General features: G+C 40.4%; 1 protein-coding gene across 1 annotated transcript in view; it reads left to right on the forward strand.

Moving 5' to 3' along the window:
• PPP1R21 (protein phosphatase 1 regulatory subunit 21) overlaps window positions 1-20,585 on the forward strand; it is a 61,898-nt gene that overhangs the window by 15,986 nt on the left and 25,327 nt on the right. The window contains exons 5-13 of the mRNA XM_037047849.1: window positions 387-551; window positions 732-790; window positions 2,207-2,301; window positions 5,919-5,971; window positions 6,685-6,834; window positions 9,199-9,300; window positions 9,390-9,478; window positions 11,424-11,560; window positions 17,456-17,548. Of these exons, the coding sequence (XP_036903744.1) occupies window positions 387-551; window positions 732-790; window positions 2,207-2,301; window positions 5,919-5,971; window positions 6,685-6,834; window positions 9,199-9,300; window positions 9,390-9,478; window positions 11,424-11,560; window positions 17,456-17,548 (943 nt within the window). The remainder of the gene's footprint in view (window positions 1-386; window positions 552-731; window positions 791-2,206; window positions 2,302-5,918; window positions 5,972-6,684; window positions 6,835-9,198; window positions 9,301-9,389; window positions 9,479-11,423; window positions 11,561-17,455; window positions 17,549-20,585) is intronic.

A 20,585-nucleotide genomic window follows, 5' to 3' on the forward strand; every position in this document is an offset into this window, starting at 1 on the left:
TATGGAGGTTACCCAATAGAAAAGTTGTGCACTGGGCAGTTTGAATTATCTGTGTGCCAGAAATTGAAATAGAAATTCGAGAGACTGAGAGGAAGGAGGCGTAGCCTTTGTAGTAGATCTCCTGTGCTCCAGTCTGGTCCCCACCACATGTCCACTGGGAGATACCTGGCAGGTCGCAGCGCCCTCTGAGCTCCGGTTTGCCCATCTGTAAAGGAGGGCTGACGGTAGCACTACCTCCCACGTACCGTGAGGGTTCAGCGAGATCGTGCCCGTGCGGGTTTGGCACAGTGAGCACGTGGAGCCATACGGAAGTTGCTCAAGGAACAGTCATTGCTGTTGCACATATTAGGATATTATGAGAAGAGAAAATGATCTGTTCTTTTCAGTTTTTTGAAGCCGACGAGCAGCACAAACATGTGGAAGCAGAGCTGAGGAGTCGGCTGGCCACTCTGGAGACAGAGGCAGCCCAGCACCAAGCTGTGGTTGATGGTCTGACACGGAAGTACATGGAAACCATTGAGAAACTGCAGAATGACAAGGCCAAACTGGAAGTAAGCCCAAACTTAAAATGAGAGCACTTAAGAAATAGTCAAGGCTATTGTACGTTGTTTGTGTACATTATAGAACATAAAGCTAGTCATTTAAGGTGAGACTGCTGCCTGCAGTGTCTCCTAAGTGTGCTCTCATCTCCTGTCTGAGCCATCTGCTCCTCTTTGTCTTCTAAACTTCAGGTAATATCCCAGGCTCTAGAAAAGGAGGCCAAGGAATGTCGGCTTCGAACAGAAGAATGGTATGTGGAAACGTGAATTCCAAAGGGCCCCGAAGTAAGAATCAGAAGACCTGAGTTTTGGTTTAGCAGCTCCTGTCACGATTGAAGTGAAATGGGAGTAGGTCCTTTTCAGTTCTGTTATCTCTGGGGCCGCCTGCATTTGTGGTAGAGTCACTGTGCAGTAGTCCTCAGCTGCAGATGGTTCGGGTCATGGCAGATAGCATTCTGGGGCTCCTTGACTAAGGGGCTCCGGACACTTTTCTGTTTCAGACTACAGTAAAGAGAGAGCCTTTTGGTAGTCCCAGGCAGGAAGACTGACTAGTAATCACTATGGCAACTTTTTAATAGTCCATTTAAAACATGTATGTATTTATTTATTTTTAGAGAGGGGGGAGGGAGAAAGAGAGGGAGAGAAATGATGTGCGAGAGAAGGGATCAGTTGCCTCTCGCATGCCCCCAACCGGGAACCTGGCCTGCAGCCCAGTCATGTGCCCCAGCTGTAAACTGAACCAGCGACCGTCTGGTCCATAGGCGAGCACTCAGACCACTGATCCACACCAGTCAGGGCTAGTGGTCCATTTCGAATAAAGTAGACATTATATGATCTAATTTGGAAATACCTAAATCTTAAAATATTATATATTGATGGGTAATAAAAGCATTCTCCAACACTTATTTGATAAATGACTTAATAGTTTAGGTTTCAATAGAATCAGTCAAGTAAGTTTCTTTAATAGTTACTTTGGTAGAATTACATGCTTGGTTTTAGATGTATGCCTCATAATTGAATCAATATCAGAAAGTTAATCAGATTTTGAGCCAAAGGAAAAAAAGATAGAATACCCGAAAAATAATTTAATCCTGCCCTGGCTGGTGTAGCTCAGTGGATTGAGCACGGGCCTGCAAACCAAAGGGTCACTGGTTTGATTCCCAGTCAGGGCACATGTCTGGGTTGCGGGCCAGGTGCCCAGCAGGGGGCAAGTGAGAGGCAACCACACATTGAAGTTTCTCTCCTTCTCTTTCTCCCTCCCTTCCTTGCTCTCTAAAAATAAATAAATAAATCTTTAAAAAAAAAAGAATTTAACCCTCATACTTGAACAAACATTTATGTGTCATAAAGAGAAAATGTGTGATGTTGAAATGACTCTGAGATTACTTTGCACTTAGGGAAATCAACTTAAAGTTATAGAAGATACTGAGACTATGATAAGTTCTTCCAAACTTCAACCTTATTGAACAGAAGTCCCAGGGGCTGTAGAATCAATCAAGGCTTGGTATTTTTCTTATCTTTATCTTTTAATAATTCTGTACCACCAAGAGTGTCCTAGATGTCAGGCACAATTCTCTCAGAGCCTGATACCAGCCATTGAAGCAACAAGCAAATGAGGATCTACTTTCTGATTGGTGATGATGCGCTTTTGTATTTTTTTCTTTCAGTCAATTACAGTTAAAGAGTCTTCATGAAGATTTGTCAGGTAGATTAGAGGAATCCTTATCAGTCATCAATGAAAAAGTACCTTTTAATGATACAAGTAGGTATTACGTACACACTTTTTGTTATTTGTAGCTTTGAACTTCTCTGTGGTAGCCAACTAATGAAAATTATTTCTTATTTCTTATCTATCGGCACAAAACTTCATTGGTCCAGCAGAAGGGTGCTTCTTCTGCTTTTGATCAGGTTTGGTCCTTATATTTCATAGGAAATTTTTTTTTTAATTTTAAATTTTTGTTTATTTTTTTCTTCTTCATAGGGAGATTTTAAATTGTCATATAACTACTCCAAAGCTAGCCTTTTTGGAAAAAGCTCAAATACACATTTTAAATTTGTAGTTAGTATATCCCAAGGTAAAAACCAGCCTACACATAAAGTACCCAAAAGTTTGTACAAGAAAAGTTGTTGTAGGAGGTAGATTTCTCAGCCTGGTATCTCCTAGTCCTTGGACAATCCCCAGCGGTTGTTAGAGAACTGATTCGGGTTAGGTCCTGCTTCCTGTTCCTTTTGGGAATGGTCTGGTAGTTTATGCAGCCAAGAGCAACAAAAAGGACTTCAAAACAAACTCAGCTTACATGTATAATAGGTGCTGATTTTGTAACCTTTAGATAAGAATTGATTCAGAACCTTGAACACAAAGAAAATGTTTAATTGTTTGGGTTTTGAAACTTACATTAAAAAATTACACATTTCCCTTTTTATAATCACATGATTAAACTTCCTCTAAATATTTCTAAGGGAAGATGGAAAAAAAGAGGAAGGAAAAGACACCAAAGAAAAACAGTTTGATCTAACACTATAATCAGCATAATGTCATTATTGCATCAAAAACCTAAATTCCTCTGGAAACAACACCTGTTTCCAGTTTCTACATTAATGTAAATAGCAAGAGCGTACTTTGATACTTAAGACTTGAAACCTTGGTATTTCGTTTTTCCTTTTATTTTTGTATCAGTTAGTCATCAGGTTCTAATAATTTCCTTCTGAATCTCTTGTGTTTATCATTCTTTGCCAGTACTAGTTGTCACCCTGCTTTAGATCATTATGTCACTGTGGGTTATTTCTTTTGCTCTGAAGTATTTAGAGATCATTTGCTCAATGTCCCCGAAGGGTAGGGAGCATAGGGGATACAAAGATTTAGAATATAAAAATTTCTACCATCAGAAATTTATAGTTCAATGGGGGAGAGATAATATGTATTATAGAAATGTTCAAAACATAAGTTAAACTATTCCATAGAGAACCTCCTGGGGAGTCAGAGGGAAGGACAGATTACTGCTGGTGGGGTTGTTTGGAGAAGCCTTTTGGAAGAAGCGTGCTTTGAGCTGGGACTGGCTATGCAGGTAGGTTTTATTGTGCAGAGATGAGGGAGAATGAGCCAGGGAAGTGCGTGGAGTGTGGTGCGAAGGACAAAAGGTGCTGTCATGGCCTATTGAGCAATAGTTAGTGAAGTAATGAGAGCAATGACAGATAAGTGCTGAAAGGGTGGGTGGGACTGGACCCAGAGTTGTGGGCAGAGAGGAGTTGCGACTTAATTGGCAAGGCATTGGGATTGTTGGAGACGTTCTTGATGCAGGGAGTGTTATGGTGAGATCTGGCAAGAGTGTGGACCACCTTGGAATGGGGAGAGGGGCCCAGGCTATTGTGATGATAGTCCTAGTGTGCAGTTGTGGAGGCTTGGGCCTGAGTTGTCAGGGAGGGGCAAGGAGGCCAGAGAGAGGGAGGAGGCAGCGTGGTGGAAAGGTGTGGTGCAGTTGATAGAAATCAAAAAGCAGATGAGGAACAGGTTTATGGGGAAGATGATAACGTTACCTTTGTTTAATATTCAGACAGATAGATTGTTATGTATCTATTACCTATTGGTGTATGTATTTATAAATAAAAGCCTAGACCTCTGGAGAGCAAATGATGTTGACCTTCTTGGGATGGATGAGCCTGCCACCCCTATTGGGAATGGTGGGAATGAGGGGTATGAAGTGTAGAGACCTGTGCAGTGTCCTTGGAGAGTTTTCCTTTACAGCGATGAGGGGGGAGGGGCTGAGGTGAAGAGGAGGTGGGGAATAGGTGGGATAAAAGCAGAGGAGGAAGTGCTCCACCTGGTGGTGCTGGCAAGCTCTGCACATTGCTGTGGAGAGGTCAGGGAGGGTAGTGACAGTGAAGGCAGCGGGTTTAGTGGCTTTGAGGACAGTGCTCCCACAAGAGTTAGAGGAGAGTGGATGCTGAGGAAACAGGCAGAGACAGGCTGTTTGGGGGCACTGGGAATGAAGGAGAAAGGAAAGGACAAGAGTTTATTGCTCTAGCAGAGTGAAAGGAATGACCTGTGTGCAGGGGATGGGCAAGGGCAGAGAATACAGAATGACATAAGGGGAAGAAGTCACAGTGGATAAAGAGTCAAACAAGGTGCAACAAGTGTTGTGTGTTTTTTTTGTAATGAGGTAATTTTGAAGATGTAAGAAGGAGGAGGTGATTGATGGACTAGACCCAGAAGGACTTATTCTGGGGGCCAGGAGGAAGGTTCACTGAGGAATCAATTTGTGAAGCCATAGACTGAGGTAGCAGATGAGGACTGTAAGGACCCCTTGTGCTTTGGCTCTGGTCTTCTTGGCATCATAGCAGGAGGCCACGCCATGCACGAGGCGGAGGAAAAGAGGAGGAATGGAGTTAGGGGCTTAGAATGGAAAAGGTTTGGAGTAGAAATCCTGGGAAGTATGATTTCAGGGACCCAGCCATGAAAGCGTGGATTGTTCAGTAGCATTGAAGCCCTCCTTAAGTTAGTCAGACTATATTACCGTAGTCCCTGATCTGGTTCTGAGTTAGCAAGAACATTGTTGAAAATGACGGACCAGGCTGGGAAGGGAAACAAGCAACGCTCTGAAAGGATGTGACAGGAAAGTAGAGACTGCAGTTGTGGATGGGAGACCAAGCTGATTTAACAGAAATGGGGACATAGAGAGAATTGGGTGGGAATGGTATAACGACTTTCTGAATTGGATTTTGGCACTGGGTCATTCTGACTGAGGAAACAGGCAGAGGAAGGAAGGTTTGAGTGGCCGAAATGTTGTGCAGAGGTTGAGGGAGATGACGGTCATTAAAATGCGGGGGTCCAAGAGGTGGGAGGCCAGGTGTTGGGAAGCTGTCAGAGGTCGAGGACAGACTGTAGTGTAGAGAGGAGCACTGTGAGAAAGGTAGGAAAACTGGCCCAGAAAACTTAGGATTGACTTATTGGGATCAGTCGTAGCAGACACTGATAGATTTTAAAATATTACGGTGTCGTGAAAACTGTGGTGTTTGGGAAGATTAGTGTGGCAGCCAGGTGCAGGGAATTCTAGAGTGACTGAGGATAACATGAACACCATGAGCCTTTCCAAGTAATCCTGATAGGTCCCAAAGCAGTTTTTGAAAGGTTTTCTTAGAAACAGGAACAGGGTGTTTTTAAATATTTTATATATTTTTTATCCTAAAGGTAAAAATAATATTAGAAGTATTACTTTATCTGAGAAACAGCTAACTATAAATTCTATTTTCTTCTGCACTGTAACTTTGATCATTTTAAATTCTTATGTAAAGCTAATTTTGCTGCAAATCATTTATTATTTTGTAGTTAAACTGCTTTTCTATAAATGTAAAATGAGAGATTTAATGTACTTTTTTTTGTAGGATATAGTCAGTATAATGCTCTGAATGTTCCACTCCACAATAGGAGACATCAGGTAAAGATGAAATACATGTTTTTCTTTTCAGCAACATGCAAGTCATAGTTTTCAGAAACAAGGATTGCTGATTTGGGCCTCTGTTTAGTGCACTAAACCACTGAGCTTATGCTTTACTTACTCACACATTAAAGTTTGTTTTTCATTTATTGATTTGAGAGAGAGAGAGGAAGGGAGCGGGGGTGGGGTGGGGGAAACATCAAGTTGTTGTTCCGCTTACTCATGCAGTCGCTGGTTGACTCTTGCACGTGCCCTGACCGTGGGTCGAACGCGGAAACTTGGTGCACTGGGACGGTGCTCTAACCACCTGAACTGCCTGGCCAGGGCTGTTCTGTGTTTTTACAAAAGTTCTGCAATTTGCTGTTTATTGGACTTACACCAGATGTAGGCTTTTGCCATCTCTCCTGTCCGATAACATTAGAGCTGAACTGTGGAATGCGCTCATTTCATGAGCCATACCTTTCTTCTAGGTTCATGGACCTTGCATCTAAATGGTCTAGGTTAAGTGGGGGAGGTGTGTTTGCCAAAACTGGTGGCTTTCTACTATAATTTACTTGGATGGGGATATTAAAATCCAAGTAGGAATGAATAAATTTAAATTAGTGAATAATTATACTAGAATTCAAATGTTATTTCCCAAAGCAGGCTTAATAAAGTAGTTTGAGAATGAGACTTTGATAGTTGACTTTAACTGTGTACTTTTCATTTTAAAGCTGAAGATGCGGGACATAGCTGGGCAGGCCCTGGCTTTTGTTCAAGATCTTGTGACGGCTCTCCTGAACTTCCACACCTATACAGAACAGAGGATTCAGATTTTTCCTGTTGATTCTGCCATTGACACTATATCTCCATTGAATCAGAGGGTAAATGTAACTCAAGATGTAACTTTTGTCTGCCCTAAACAAGTAGGGGAACATAGTATTCGTTTTCATACCACTGCTGTGCGTCAGCCAAGTACTGTGGAAGGCATGAGAAAAAACTGTAAGTCATAGTCTTTACCCTGAAGATAAAATATGGCCAACATGGAGATTCTTAAGAAGTTAAATCCTAGGGGAGTTGTCAAAAGACCTTAGTGTGTGAGTGAGTGGTTATGGCCCGTAAGCAATAAGAAGTCATTAAAGGGAAGAAACTGCTGTCAGGGGTGGTGTCTGGGGAAGAGTCTGGTGATTTGAATGTGCTTTGAAAAATGAGCATGAGTTGAATAGGAGGAGAAAAGTGGGTTACATGTTCTTCCCTCTGGAAAAGGGAAGGACGTGAGCAAATCATGGAGCAGGAGAGCATAAGGAATATGGGTGTCTTCACATACCATCACGTTTGCCATCTTGTGTTGGTCAGTCAGACCAACCCTGAGGCAGGAGGTGAGGGTGTGGCACAAAGCCAGGACTAGCAGGAGGCAGAGACCATCAGGACCCTCTGGGAGGCGGTCCCCACGGGGAGGAAGTTGAGGGATCTTGCCATAAATGTGCTCTAAGTGCCAGCCTGAAATGGGTCATGCCATTTTTCCTACTTCCCTAGTTCTTCATCCCGGCTTGCTTTTGTGCATCACATGGTTTGAATTGTGTTATGTCCATGGATCCTCTAAGTGCCATTTATGTTAGTACAGCAAAGGCTTGGCCTCTGCAGTCAGACTTTCCGGGTTCCACTCTAGCTCTGCTGCTTTCTGTGACCCCTTGGGCAATTTATTTAACCCTTCTGTGTTTCACTTTCCTCATCTTTCAAATGGTGGCTGTGAGTACCTACCTTACGGGCATGCATGTGTATATAAAAATTAAGTGAGATAATACATGTAAAGTACTAAGAACAGCATTTAATAAAGGTTAGCTGTCATCATCCTTATTATTATATCTTACACATAAGAAGCTTTGGTAGGTACTTGGTTTCATCACTTTTGGTGTGACTCCACAAATCTATTGAAGTTCATAAAAATTTTTGGGTCTTTGAAATGCTCTTACTATCACTCTTGGGAAAAGCTGTCAGAAGACCTGGAAAACAGTACTGCAGCATTTTAATATAATTATATTTTCTTTTATACTTTCTATAATATCAAAAATATTTTCTACTCAATACTTACTAGTTCTTTGTCCATTATTGGAATTTTATCATATGGAAAATTTTTATGTTTTTTTTATTGTTGTTCAAGTATAGTTATCGCCATCTCCCCTCCACCATGCCCCCCAGCCCCACCCACCCCACCTCCCACCCTTGAACCTATCCCCTTTGGCTTTGTCCTTGCAATTTTATCTTAACTTGTCTGAAATACTTCAGCACTTTGAAAAATTTATATATTTCTCAATATTCTACCTTTGATGCCTTGGGCTATGAAGGGCCTATGCGATTTTCTAGTAAGTCTGTGGTATTGAAGGAGATTCAGATGCCACTTGTTGGAAGATGACCAGAGTGTTTAGACTTGTTTATAGAACCTTAAAGTAGACGTTTACACCTGCAAGCTTAGAGTTCATCCTCGACAGCTTTCAAGATCAAAGGCCAAAGAGATTTAGGTGGATTGTCCAAGGCCTTGTGTTTGGGTAGTGGGTTGAAGGGCTAAGTGAATCACATTTCTGCAGAATGAGGTCTTAACATTTCTTTACTGAGACATCAAACTTTGAGCCATTACATAATACTTAGATAATTGAAGTATTTTATGAGTAAGAATTAACATTTCACTTACAAATTGTTTAAATGCCTGTAGGATTGTTTCTGAATCTATTCTTCCTACTGAATTAATTCTTTGTAAATATTAAAGTATCAGTGACAGAAAGTTTTTATATCCTCTTTTTTTGATGATAATTACATTCTTGGAATTTGTAACCCTGAACACTGTATACAGTAAAAATAAGATGCTGTCCTCAGCAAGATTTGTTTAAAAACAAAGCATGAAACACAAAAATATGTCGCACAGTTTTGATTTTCTTCTTTTCTTTAAAGCAGGGATCCCTACGGTGAGAAGCAGGTGTTTAGGAAGGGTCTGCTGGTGTTGGGTTGTAATGCAGTACCTCCTGCCTGGCTATTAACTCTGTCACCCCTCTTCTCCATCCTGCTTGTATTGGGATGGGGAGTTGGGATAGTAGCTGGGACTCTTAGAGGGGAGCATCACTGTATAAAGCCAAATTCCCCCCCCAAAAAATTCTCCAAAAGGATTTAGGTTCATAACTCAGTGAGTCCATTTACCAATATGTTGGCATTTGTTTTTTCCAGTGATCTATCTAAATTCTTTCCCTTCTATTTAGTTCTCACAATACCTTCATGAAAATGCGTCCTATGTCCGCCCTCTTGAGGAAGGAATGCTTCACTTGTTTGACAGTATCACTGAAGATACTGTGACTGTCCTGGTAATTTTCTGTTTTACTTCTCTTCTGGGAGCGGGAGCTCCTCCTTGTCAAATAACACTGTTAACCTTGAAATTGTTTTTCTTTTCCAGGAGACAACTGTGAAATTGAAAACTTTCTCAGAGCATTTAACCTCTTACATATGTTTTCTTAGGAAGATTCTTCCTTATCAGTTAAAAAGGTATTTACACCTTGGCCAGGGAGCTTGGGGAATCCTGGGGGGGTCACCTGACCTGGGCTGCGTTAATAAAACAGTGACATGGCCTCTTGTGATCTGCCTGACTTTTCTGTACCACAACCAGTTGGACTGCTGTGAGGAAGGGAAACCGTGGCTTGAGCAGCATAAACTTGTATTTAAGAAAATAGAATTGTCGTTCTTCAGCTAGGATATTCTTTACTAATTCTATGCTGTGATTACTACTATAACCACATAATGCCGTATGAATCATTATTTTCAGAGCTTGTAAATGACACATTTATTGCAAGAAATATTTCAGTTTTGGGTATTTACTATTTTTTGCAATAAATATGTATATCTAGGTGGCATTTATAATAATGTCTACATTTGGATCTATAATTTTTAGGTTTCTTTGAAATGGTATATTCTTATTAGTAGTAATTTATTTAAATTACAAACTAAAAACTTTATTGCTCTAGCCCTTATAAGATATGTCATTTTGTAACCTTAAATATTCCATCTTAAATATTTTTGGAAAGGCAAGTGAGAATAATTTATGTAACTGGAAAGTTGATAATACTGCTTAAAAGTTTTGATACTTATGGTTTAAGACTACCAAGACTTCTAGTTCTTCTAAATCTTTTCATACTAAGATTTAACCTTTAAAAAATACCAAAGAATAACGGAACATAAGAAAAATAAGAACATACATGTATTATAGTATATTGCCAACTAAGGTTTACAAAATATGTAAATTAATTACAGGTTTTGAAAATATACAAGTAATTATAGTTGTAAGTTCTTATAAAACTAAGGTAGTAGGTTTTAGCTTTTCAAAAATATAAAATTTTATTGCCATCTTATTTTTTAACTGTAAGCTATTAAGATATTTCAGTAAATTCTATGATTTATGCGTATCAAAGAATTTTAGAAAATCAGGGAATTATGACTTAAACTAACACTAAAGTAAATATACCTTATTGATTTGGCTTATTTTTAAGAAGAATCTGTTTAAGAACCATTGCAGAGTGATATTTACTACTTGAAACAATTGTATTTTTATTTTCTCTTATTTTTCACTATGACATTTTTAGAAAGACTGGATAAGGCCTTTCTTGATCTAACATTTCTGCTCTTAGAATGTTCTGTCTCATATGCTCTTCACCCTTCCTCATCAGGTATTTGTGTTTGTAGGCAATTTTTTTGTCATTGGTTTAAATACCACTTTAATTGACAAGATGACATGTGCTTCAGTAGTGAATGGACTTGCACTGAATGAAGCCGTCTGCCATAAGTAACGCAGAAGGAGACAAGTGGCAAGGTCCAAGAAGAGGATATGGCTATCGCCCCTGTGTTAATCACTTCTCTAGTTGTGTTTAAAAGCATTGTACTTGATCACCTGCAATATTTTCTTTATAATGTTGAGTCCACATGGATTTTTAAAACCCAATAATTGGGTTTTCCACAGTAACCATATAAAACTGAAAATGATATAATGTATTTTATGAATGTTAACCATTTACTTTTAGATTTGAGTCTATAGATTGTTTTTTCCAATCTGTATGGCTTTTGCAACTTAATATACTAAGAAGAGTACTTGATCCTTTCTGTTAGTTTCTATTTAATTACTTCTCTGTAGGACTTCAGTCCATGAGATGTTTTCCTCCTGAAAACGTTTTTAAGGGGTGCATTTTTGCACTGCTCAGGATGAAAAGGTAATGGACACGTGCCTTTATCTTTTCTCCATTTAGGCCTCTGTTGCTCCAGGGACACTGCAACTAGCAGCTGTGTATATCATGGCATAAAAAACTAAACCTTATAAGTGAGATCAATTTTTTTTTTGTAAAGTTTGTCTGTGAATAAAGTTGTTTGTGGATTTAGATGGTTTTTTACAGCTAATTGAAAATTGTTCAGGACGTTCACTTTTTAAATGTCTGCCCATTCCTAGTTTAGAAGAAGAATGTGAGTCTCCTCTTTGTACATCTGCATTAAGAGCCAGGAATCTGGAGTTGTCTCAGGACATGAAAAAGATGACAGCTGTGTTTGAGAAGCTGCAGACTTACGTCAGCCTTCTCGCCTTGCCAAGTGAGTGTGTTTGTTTTTCACGGTTCATCTTGAAAAACTTAGAGAACAAGAAGCCAGAGGAGGGAGATGGTTTAGCTTGGTTGAGTGAGACCAGCTGAAGATCTGGAGTCCAAAAAACTCAAATTCAAATCTTCCAGCCCCTTACACATTCATGAACTTGGGCAAATAACCTTACTTTTCTATACCTGTTCTCCCATTTGTAAAATGGAGGCCAATTTGATTATTAAGTTAAATTAAGAATGTACAATATTAGGCATTAAATATTAATTCACTTTCATTTCCTTTTTTTTATGGAGATGGGCAAAAACAAAGAAAAAGAATTGTAGTAACTTTCCATCAAGTAGCATAGGGGAGTAAAAATGCCATTCATTTCCCTTTGGTCATAGTTCATAAAAGTATTTTCAAGAGATTGAATGAACCTCATTTTAAATGATGTTTTTTTAAAAAATGCTGTGATTTTCCTGGTACTGGGATTTTTTTGTAATATCTTTAGTGTGATATAATTAACACACCATACAAATTATCCCTTTTTTTAATATAGTTTATTGATTATACCATTACAGTTGTTCTATTCCCCTCTTCATTCCCCTCCACCCGCACACTCCCTTCCCCACCCTTCCCTCCCCCTTAGTTTATAACCACGTGTCTCAAGTTCTTTAGATTCTATATTTCCCCCACTATTCTCGCCCTCCCCCCTATCTATTTTCTACCTACCATCTATGCTATTTTCTGTGCCTTCTCCCCCCTTCTCCTCCTCCCACTCCCCTGTTGCTAACCCTCCATGTGTTCTTCATTTCTATGGTTCCACTCCTGATCTAGCTGTCCTCTTGGTTTGCTTTTGTTTTAGGTGTGGTTGTTAATAACTGTGTGTTTGCTGTCCTTTCACTGTTCATATTTTTCATCTTCTTTTTCTTATATAAGTCCCTTTAGCATTTCATATAATAAGGGCTTGGTGATGATGAACTCCTTGAACTTGACCTTATCTGAGAAGCACTTTATCTGTCCTTCCATTCTAAATGAAAGTTTTGCTGGATAAAGCAATCTTGGCTGTAGGTCTTTGGATTTCATGACTTGGAATACTTCTTTCCAGCCCCTTCTTGCCTGTAAGGTCTCTTTTGAGAAATCCGCTGACAGTCTGATGGGTACTCCTTTGTAGGTGACTGTCCCCTTATCCCTTGCTGCTTCTAGGATTCTCTCCTTCATTTTAGTCTTGGCTAATGTAATTATGATGTGCCTTGGTGTGTTCCTTCTTGGGTCCAACTTCTTTGGCACTCTCTGAGCTTCCTGGATTTCCTGGAAGTCTATTTCCTTTGCCAGACTGGGGAAGTTCTCCTTTATTATTTGTTCAAATACATTTTCCACTCGTGGCTGTTTCTTTCCCCCTTCTGGTACCCCTATAATCCGGATGTTGGAATGTTTAAAGATGTCCTGGAGGTTCCTAAGCCTCTCCTCATTTTTTTGAATTCTTGTTTCTTTACTATTTTCTGGTTGGATGTTTCGTTCTTCCTTCTGGTCCACTCCCTTGATTTGAGTCCCATTTTCCTTTCCATCGCTATTGGTTTCCTGGACATCTCCCTTCATTTCAATTAGTTTAGCCTTCATATGTTCCTCTAATTTGTGACTAAGTTCCTCTAATTTGTGACTGTACTCTACCAATTCTGTGAGCATCCTGATAAATAGTGTTTTAAATTGGGCTTCTGAGAGGCTGGCAATCTGTTGGTCGCTTAGAGTTATTGGCTCTGGGAGTTTGAGATCTTGCACCATCTTTTGGGCTGTTCGTGCCTGTTCAGTAGCAGGATCGGAGCCCTAAGGTGTTCACTAGCGCAGGGCAACTAAGTCGCTGGGTTGTGACACTGTATGTGGGGGCAGGGTCAAAGAGGGACTATGGCGTCCCGTCTGCCGCCTGCCGCCATGGCCCTCACCGGTGCCGCAGCTGCTGCCGTCACTGGGCCCACGCGTTTCGTCCCACTGCACGCGAGTGTGCCACCGCCATCAGCCCTTGCCCCCTTGGGCCTGTGTGGTCCGTCTCACTGTGCGCGAATGTGCGACCTCGGTCAGTCTGCCCTGCACCCCAACTGGTTCTGGGCTGCCCGCATGCCTAGGTTGGGGGACCTGTCCTGCCTGTCCCTGCTCGCTGCTGGCTCCGCCCCTCTTACCGTCCCCGTTGAACGGTTAGATGTAGTTGCACTTCCTTATAATTCAATTTTCTGTCCTTTGGTTGGGTCTTTGTTTCTCCAAACCTTTGTTGTAGTCAAACTTGGTTGTGGGAGAAGACACAGTGTTTCCACCTATGCCTCCATCTTGGCGGAAGTCCCAAATTATCCCTTTAAAGTGTACAGTTCAGTTGTATAGTATATTCACAGATTTGTACCCCATCACTACAATCAGTATTTTCATTGCCTCAGGAAGAAACCCGTGCACTTTAGCCATCACCCTCTCATTCCCCTTTTGCCCCTCCCCAGCACTAGGCAGTAACTACTGTTTCTCTTTAGATTTGCCTATTCCAGACGTTTTCTATAAGTGAAGTCATATGTGGTTTTCTGTGACTGCTTTCTTTTATGTCATGTAATGTTTTCAAGATTCATCAGAGTTGTAGCATGTATCAATATCTCGTTTCTTTTTATTGAAGGATAGTATTTCATCATGTGGATATACCACTTTTATTTACCCATCAGTTGATGGATATTTGCACTGTTTTCACCTTTTTTGCTCTTATTGATAACGATGCTGTAGACATTTATGAACAGCTTTTGAGGGGACGTATTTTTCCACTTCTCTGGGGTATACACCTGGGAGTGGAATTACTGGGTCGTAATGGTAACTGTTTAACTGTAGGAGGAACTGCCAGACTATTTTCCGAGGTGGCTGCATCATTTACATTCCCACAAGCAATGTATAATTTCTCCACATCCTTACCAATTTTTACCATTTGACTTTTTTATTTTAGCCTTCTAGTGTTATCTGACTATTTGAAATGGTATCTTATTGTAGCTTTGATTTGGATTGCTCTTATTTCTGATAATGTCAAGCATCTTTTCATGTCCTTATTGACCACTTGTGTATATTCTTTGGAGACATGTCTATTCAGCTCTTTTCTCCATTTTTCAATTAGGCTGTCTTTTTATTGTTACTGAGTTGTAAGCATTCTTCATATATTCTAGATACAAATCCCATATTGGATATATTATTTACAATATACTCTGCCATTTTGTGAGTTATTTTTTCATTTTCTTGAAGGAGTCCTTTGAAGCACGAACGTTTTTAACTTTGGTGAGGCCCTAGTTTATTTACTTTTTGTTGCTTGTGGTTTGGGTATCATATCTAAGAATCTGTTGTCAAACCTGAGGTCATGAAGATTTAACCCCAGTTTTCTGTAGAGTTTTATAGTTTTAGCTTTTACATTTATGTCTTTGATCCATGTAGAGTTAAGTTTTTTGTGTGTGGTGAGAGGTAGGGGTACAATTGACCTTTTGCGTGTGGCCATCTGCTTGTGTCGGCACCATTCATTCAAACACTGCTCTTTTCCTATTGAATGCCCCTCACACCCTTGTTGAGACTCCTTTGACCATAGATGTACCAATTTATTTCTGGTCGAATCCATTGATCTCTGTATCTATCATACGCCAGCACCATACTGCCTTGATGACGGCTGCTTTGTAGTAAGTTTTGAGATTGGGAAGTGAGGGGAGTCCTACCTTGCTCTTTGTTTTAAAGATTGTCTTGGCTTTTGTGGGTCCCTTACAGTTCCGTGTGAATTTTAAAATCAGCGTGTCAGTTTCTACGAAGAAGTTAACTGGGATTCTGATGGTGATTGCGTTGAATCTGTAGGTTACTTTGGGGAGTTTTTGGGGTTGTACTGTGTCTCTCCAAAAGATATCTGGAGTTCTAACCCCCAGTACTTGTGTGAGTGACCATATTTGGAAGTAGGATCTCTGTAGATGTACTCAAGATAAGGTGAGGTCTCAGTGGTTTAGGGAGAGTCCTCCTAGTCCAGTGGCTTTTGTCCTTTTAAGGAGAGCTTTGGAGAGAGCTGGAGACACAGGGGAGAAAGTCCTGAGGAAAAAGGCAAGGATTGGAGTTATCCTACCACAAGTCAAGGAACATTTGGGGCCAACAGAAGCTGGAAGAGACAAGGATGGGTTCCTCTCTAGAGCCTTTGGAGGGAGTGTGGTACTGTTAACCCTGAGAGAGTAAATTTCTGCTGTTGGAACCCACTCCATTTGTGGTATGTGGTTACAGTGGCCCTAGGAAACTAATATGGGGTTGCCATCGTAACAGTGTGGTTTTCTGATCCATGAACATGCTATGTTTTTTCCATTTAAGTAGTTCTTCTTTAATTTTTTAAACATTACTTTGTAGTTTTCAGAGTATAATTTTTGCACCCAACGTGCAGAGTCACCCCGGGAGGACAGTGGTTTTGACTGGACCTCTTTCATTGTCTCCTTCAGTCACACCCAGGTTTAAGCTCCACTGTTGCTGGCTGATGGCTCGCTTGTTTTCAACAATGCCCTGTGGGGCATAAATTGCTCCAGAGACTGATCAAATTAAATTTGGGCTCTTTTGTAGGAATAGTTAGCTGTAGACCTAGTATGTACCTAGCAGGTATAATTTTTGAGATAGTATTTGAAATTTGTTCTGAACCCAGGAGGGCTCTTCTTAGCTGTCTCTTTCTCTCATTCTCTCTGGTAAACCAACTAGCCTACAGTTTAGCTTATATGTTTAATGGATTACCAATTTCTTCTTAATTGCTTTTGCTACCAGCCTCATCATTTTTTGAGCATTTATCCTTAGGGTTGAACCCCTCCATACTCTTGCAAATTAAGTCACTTCCTTTCAGAAGAGATTTAGAGTTTTCTATTTTAAGGCCTGCTTCTGACTTGGGCTAAAATCTCTGAGCCATGGTTTTGGCGCTGGGGGAAGGGACAGGGATGTCCTTCTCTCAGAGTGACACCCCGGCACTTAGTAGCTGAGCACTTGGTAGAGGGCACAGGTCTCCTTGACTTGCCTATTTTGGCATGGAACTCCTGTTGCTGAGCTGGGCACCAGTGATCAGGGTCCCATATTCTCAGCAGCACCACGCCCAGGTAGAACCTCCAATTCATGAGTCCAGGCTGTGAAAAAAGGGAACCCCCATCCCTCAGTTTTGCTCAGCAGTAGGTACCTGGGGCCATGAGGAGAGCTGCAGTCCTCCAGCTTGGTGTTAGGGAGAGGGAGTCCTGTGTTCTCGGCTGTGCCAGTCTGGAGTGGGATTTCTACTTCATGAGCTGGCGGGGGCAGGGAGGGAGGGAGGGAGGCAGTGGGTCTTGGTTCACATACCGTAGACTCACTGTTCTTACGAATTATAGGTTTTCTTGAATAAATGTTTCCTCATTTGCTGTATGTGTCTAGGATCATTTCCTGAGTTTTGAATGGTTGCTTTTTTAACAATTTTCATCAGTTGTACTGGAGTGCAGGTCTGTACAGCTAGCTACTCATTTTGTCATCCAGAAGTGGAACTCTGGTGTTTAAATAATAGTGTTTTTAGTAATGCTTATCAAAAATAGTGTGCAGGGAAAGAAAATGAAAAAATGTGTTATATAGTAACAAGGTGAAAATTCACAGACTTTCATTTCCAAAACAATCATGAAAGATATAGTCCTGCTTAGCAATTTTATTTTGATTCTTAATCATTGAAAATATTTATGGACATGGGAGATGGAGATCAGTTAGATGTGTCTATATTTATTGCCTTATATCTAAATATGTCTGCAGTGATTTTAAGGGCCAGTATTTTCAACATATCACAAGTGGTGTTCATTCTTTCTCTTCCCAGAAGTAGAGGGAGATGGTGGGCTGTCAATTGTTCAGATAAAGTCTTCTGGGAGAAAGCTTAGGTTTGTGATTTTGGTTTCCTAGGTACGGAGCCAGATGGACTCCTTCGGACAAACTACAGTTCTGTCTTAACAAATGTTGGTGCTGCTCTGCATGGATTTCATGATGTCATGAAAGGTGAGGCTTGGAAAAGAACATAAATAAGCTTAAAACCTTCATCCTACTTTCTCAGATCTGCCTGAATGAGATTTAAACAAATACTGCCAAGGCCAATAGACCCCAGATAGAGGCTTAGTAGCATTTGGCTTCCATTGACGTGCATAGCTCACTGCCTTCTGCTTTTCCCATCTGCTTCATTTCTGAAGGTAGACAAAGTGCTGAAGAGAAATCCTTGTGCACAGTACTTAGCCAAAAATGCATTACACTGACTTAAGGCAGGTATATGAATTTTATCAAACCAGACATGCTATTCAGAGGCATTTAGCAAAATACATTGCACTTCTTAGAGAGCCTAAGCATGAAGGAATTTTGAGGAAACCAAGGTTTAAAGTTCCCTGAAAGAATGCACTGACTTTCCACCAGCCTGTGCATTTTTATGTGTAGAGTCCCCGTATCAAGTCTTATTTTGTTCAGCAGAACCTCAAGAAATGAATTTCCATTTTTAAGCTTTGGTCCCTTTTCATTTGCTCATGCGCTTCCAAGTATGTAGTCTGCTGAAAATCCTTTCTTGTGCTTCCTATTCAGAGTCCTAAACATTTTTGATCACTCTGTGTGACTTGTAGGTTTTTTTCTTCTTTCTGTTCATTTTGAAGACTGTTGGGGATAGGAAAAGGAGGAGAGGAAGGGAGCAATTATTAAGGACTATTGGAAATAGCCCAGGTGCCTAGATTATTCATTGTGGTGTTTAGTTAACATTTAGTGACCTGTTGCTAGTTTTACAGAAAATGATTTTTAAAAGCTTAGAATTGTGTTAGTATGCATAAGATGTATTTGTAACCCTTTTATGGATTGGCATATAAGCTGTGACACTGGGAATTGTTTCTCGTCTCAGCTGTGTTGTCCATATCACCATTCAGTTTGGAGAATGGTCCTTCCTGTGGCTTGTCTTCAATTATAAAGAACTTTAAAAGTCACCCTGATTCTGGAGCTAGCCCTGGTTGCAAGAAACAGTCTTGAATAGACAGTCTTGGTGGCAGGTGACGGTAGCCAACCCAACCGTGCAGAACCTAGTCCGGTTTGTAGAAAACCTGAGGGACTGGCCCCTTTTTCTTGTGCAGCTTTGATTTGGGGGGCTCAGATTTAGCTGTAGTCTCATAGTCAGGAATTGTACTTAACCCGGAATTAGGCCGCCAAAACTGCAAGTGGCTCTGCTAGAGTTTTTTTTGGTCTTGTTTTCTAAATTTTCCTAAGCTGATATTGTGATTTATTCCTGCTGGTAACTTCCTCCAGCATTCCTGTAAATGAGGGACTGTAACAGTGGAAGGTAGCTACCCAAGGAGAGGGGTCTTAAAGCGTTATTTACATTAAAAATCTTGATTTTATTTATATTTCTATTTTACTTAATCTCATTTACAAGGTTTTCTAAATATGCTTTTGTTCATATAGTACATAAAACTGAGAAGATGCCAGGTGGTCCAAATCCAAGAATGTTACTGTTATTATTTGGCATAAGCTGATAGAGATTATGGGAGGATCAGAGGCTCCCTAAGACCCCTTTGTGCCTCCATTTATTTCTGTCCTTGGAAATGAACATAATATAAAGAGAGAATATTGGGAAACACGAAGACCCATTGGCAGGATTATGGGGCCCTGTTGTTAGGTTTACAGTTCAAATCTCTTTACCTCGCTTGGAAGACTGTTATACATCTCTCATGAAAACTCACGGTGAGCATTAACTGGCATTAAGAGAAGCTCTGTTTAAGAGAACCCTTGTTTTTCAGTCCTCTTCTCTCCCTGCTTTGCCCTAAGTAATTGCTTGGTTCAAGTTGGAAGGAAAGAAGGCAGGCAGGTTAGCTGGCTGATCTTGGTATAAAAAGAGAAATAGAGATTTATTAAAAGGTATATCCTATATGGATTTCAAATAGTGAATTAACCTTTTAACAAGGGCCATTCTAGTGAGAATTGTTGACCTTCAGTCTCAGGTCTAAGCAGGTAGTCTCATAGGAAACAAAAGAAAAATAAATCTGTGGCCTAGGTCACATGTTTTCTTTGTTCTTTTGGAGTTAAAATATAATGTCAAGGGACACCCTAAATATTTGAAATATTTAAACTTAATAAGGAGTAAACAATTGGATTGGGAGAATTATTGTCATACTATAGGAGCACTGATCCAGTAGAAGCCACATAGGTGTTCTTAGTATTGTATGTCTTTAATAAGTATCTCAGTCACCTACCTATCAACCAGGACTGCCTACCAGCCAAGGTGTATTACAGCACTGTATATTTCCTATAAAATATTAAATGGAACTTACTGTGGTGCATAGAAAGAAAATGTCTATGTTAAAGGTTAGCAAGTTCAGTATCCAGAAGCTGTTTGGCATTCCAGTAGAAGTTTTATTCACTTGGATATCTTGTGAATATATAGAAAACAATAATTTATTTTTAAAAATATGTTGAACACAATAATTTTCCAATTAGTTGGTTCCTTTATTGTGACAACTATACCATAGTGACATAAAATGGTAACAATAGGGAAAATGGGCTGTAACTTTTCTATGAATCTTGAACTGTATTAAATGAGGGAGATTCTCTAGGATGGCAGCCTAGGCAAACATGCCACACCTCCTCGTGCAATCACATCAAAATTACAACTAAAGTGTACAACAACCATCGCTCAGAACCATCAGAAATGAAGCTGAATAGCACTCCCATGGCTACAGAATTGAAGAAGAAAGCGCATCCATCCAGACTGGTAGTATAGGTGAGGACGTGGAGGTGCCGAATGGGATGGTCCCACACCCATATGTGGTAGATCAAAATTGGGAGGGATATCTTGGAAGTAAGGGGTCCCATCCACATACTAGGTCCTGCAGCCCGTGGTTCCAGTGGCAGGAAGTTAAGTCCCCATAACTTCTGGCTGTAAAAATCACCAGGGATTGAATTGGTGGAAAAAAACTGCTGGATTTCCAAGCAGTTCCTCTTAAGGGGCCCACTCACAGACTTATTCAAGTTCACTCTGAGCTCCAGCACTGGGGAAGCAGCATAAAAGGCACCA

Source organism: Sturnira hondurensis, unplaced genomic scaffold (assembly GCF_014824575.4).
Source record: "Sturnira hondurensis isolate 20B ecotype Veracruz unplaced genomic scaffold, ASM1482457v3 Scaffold0006413, whole genome shotgun sequence".
Taxonomy (NCBI): Eukaryota; Metazoa; Chordata; class Mammalia; order Chiroptera; family Phyllostomidae; genus Sturnira; species Sturnira hondurensis.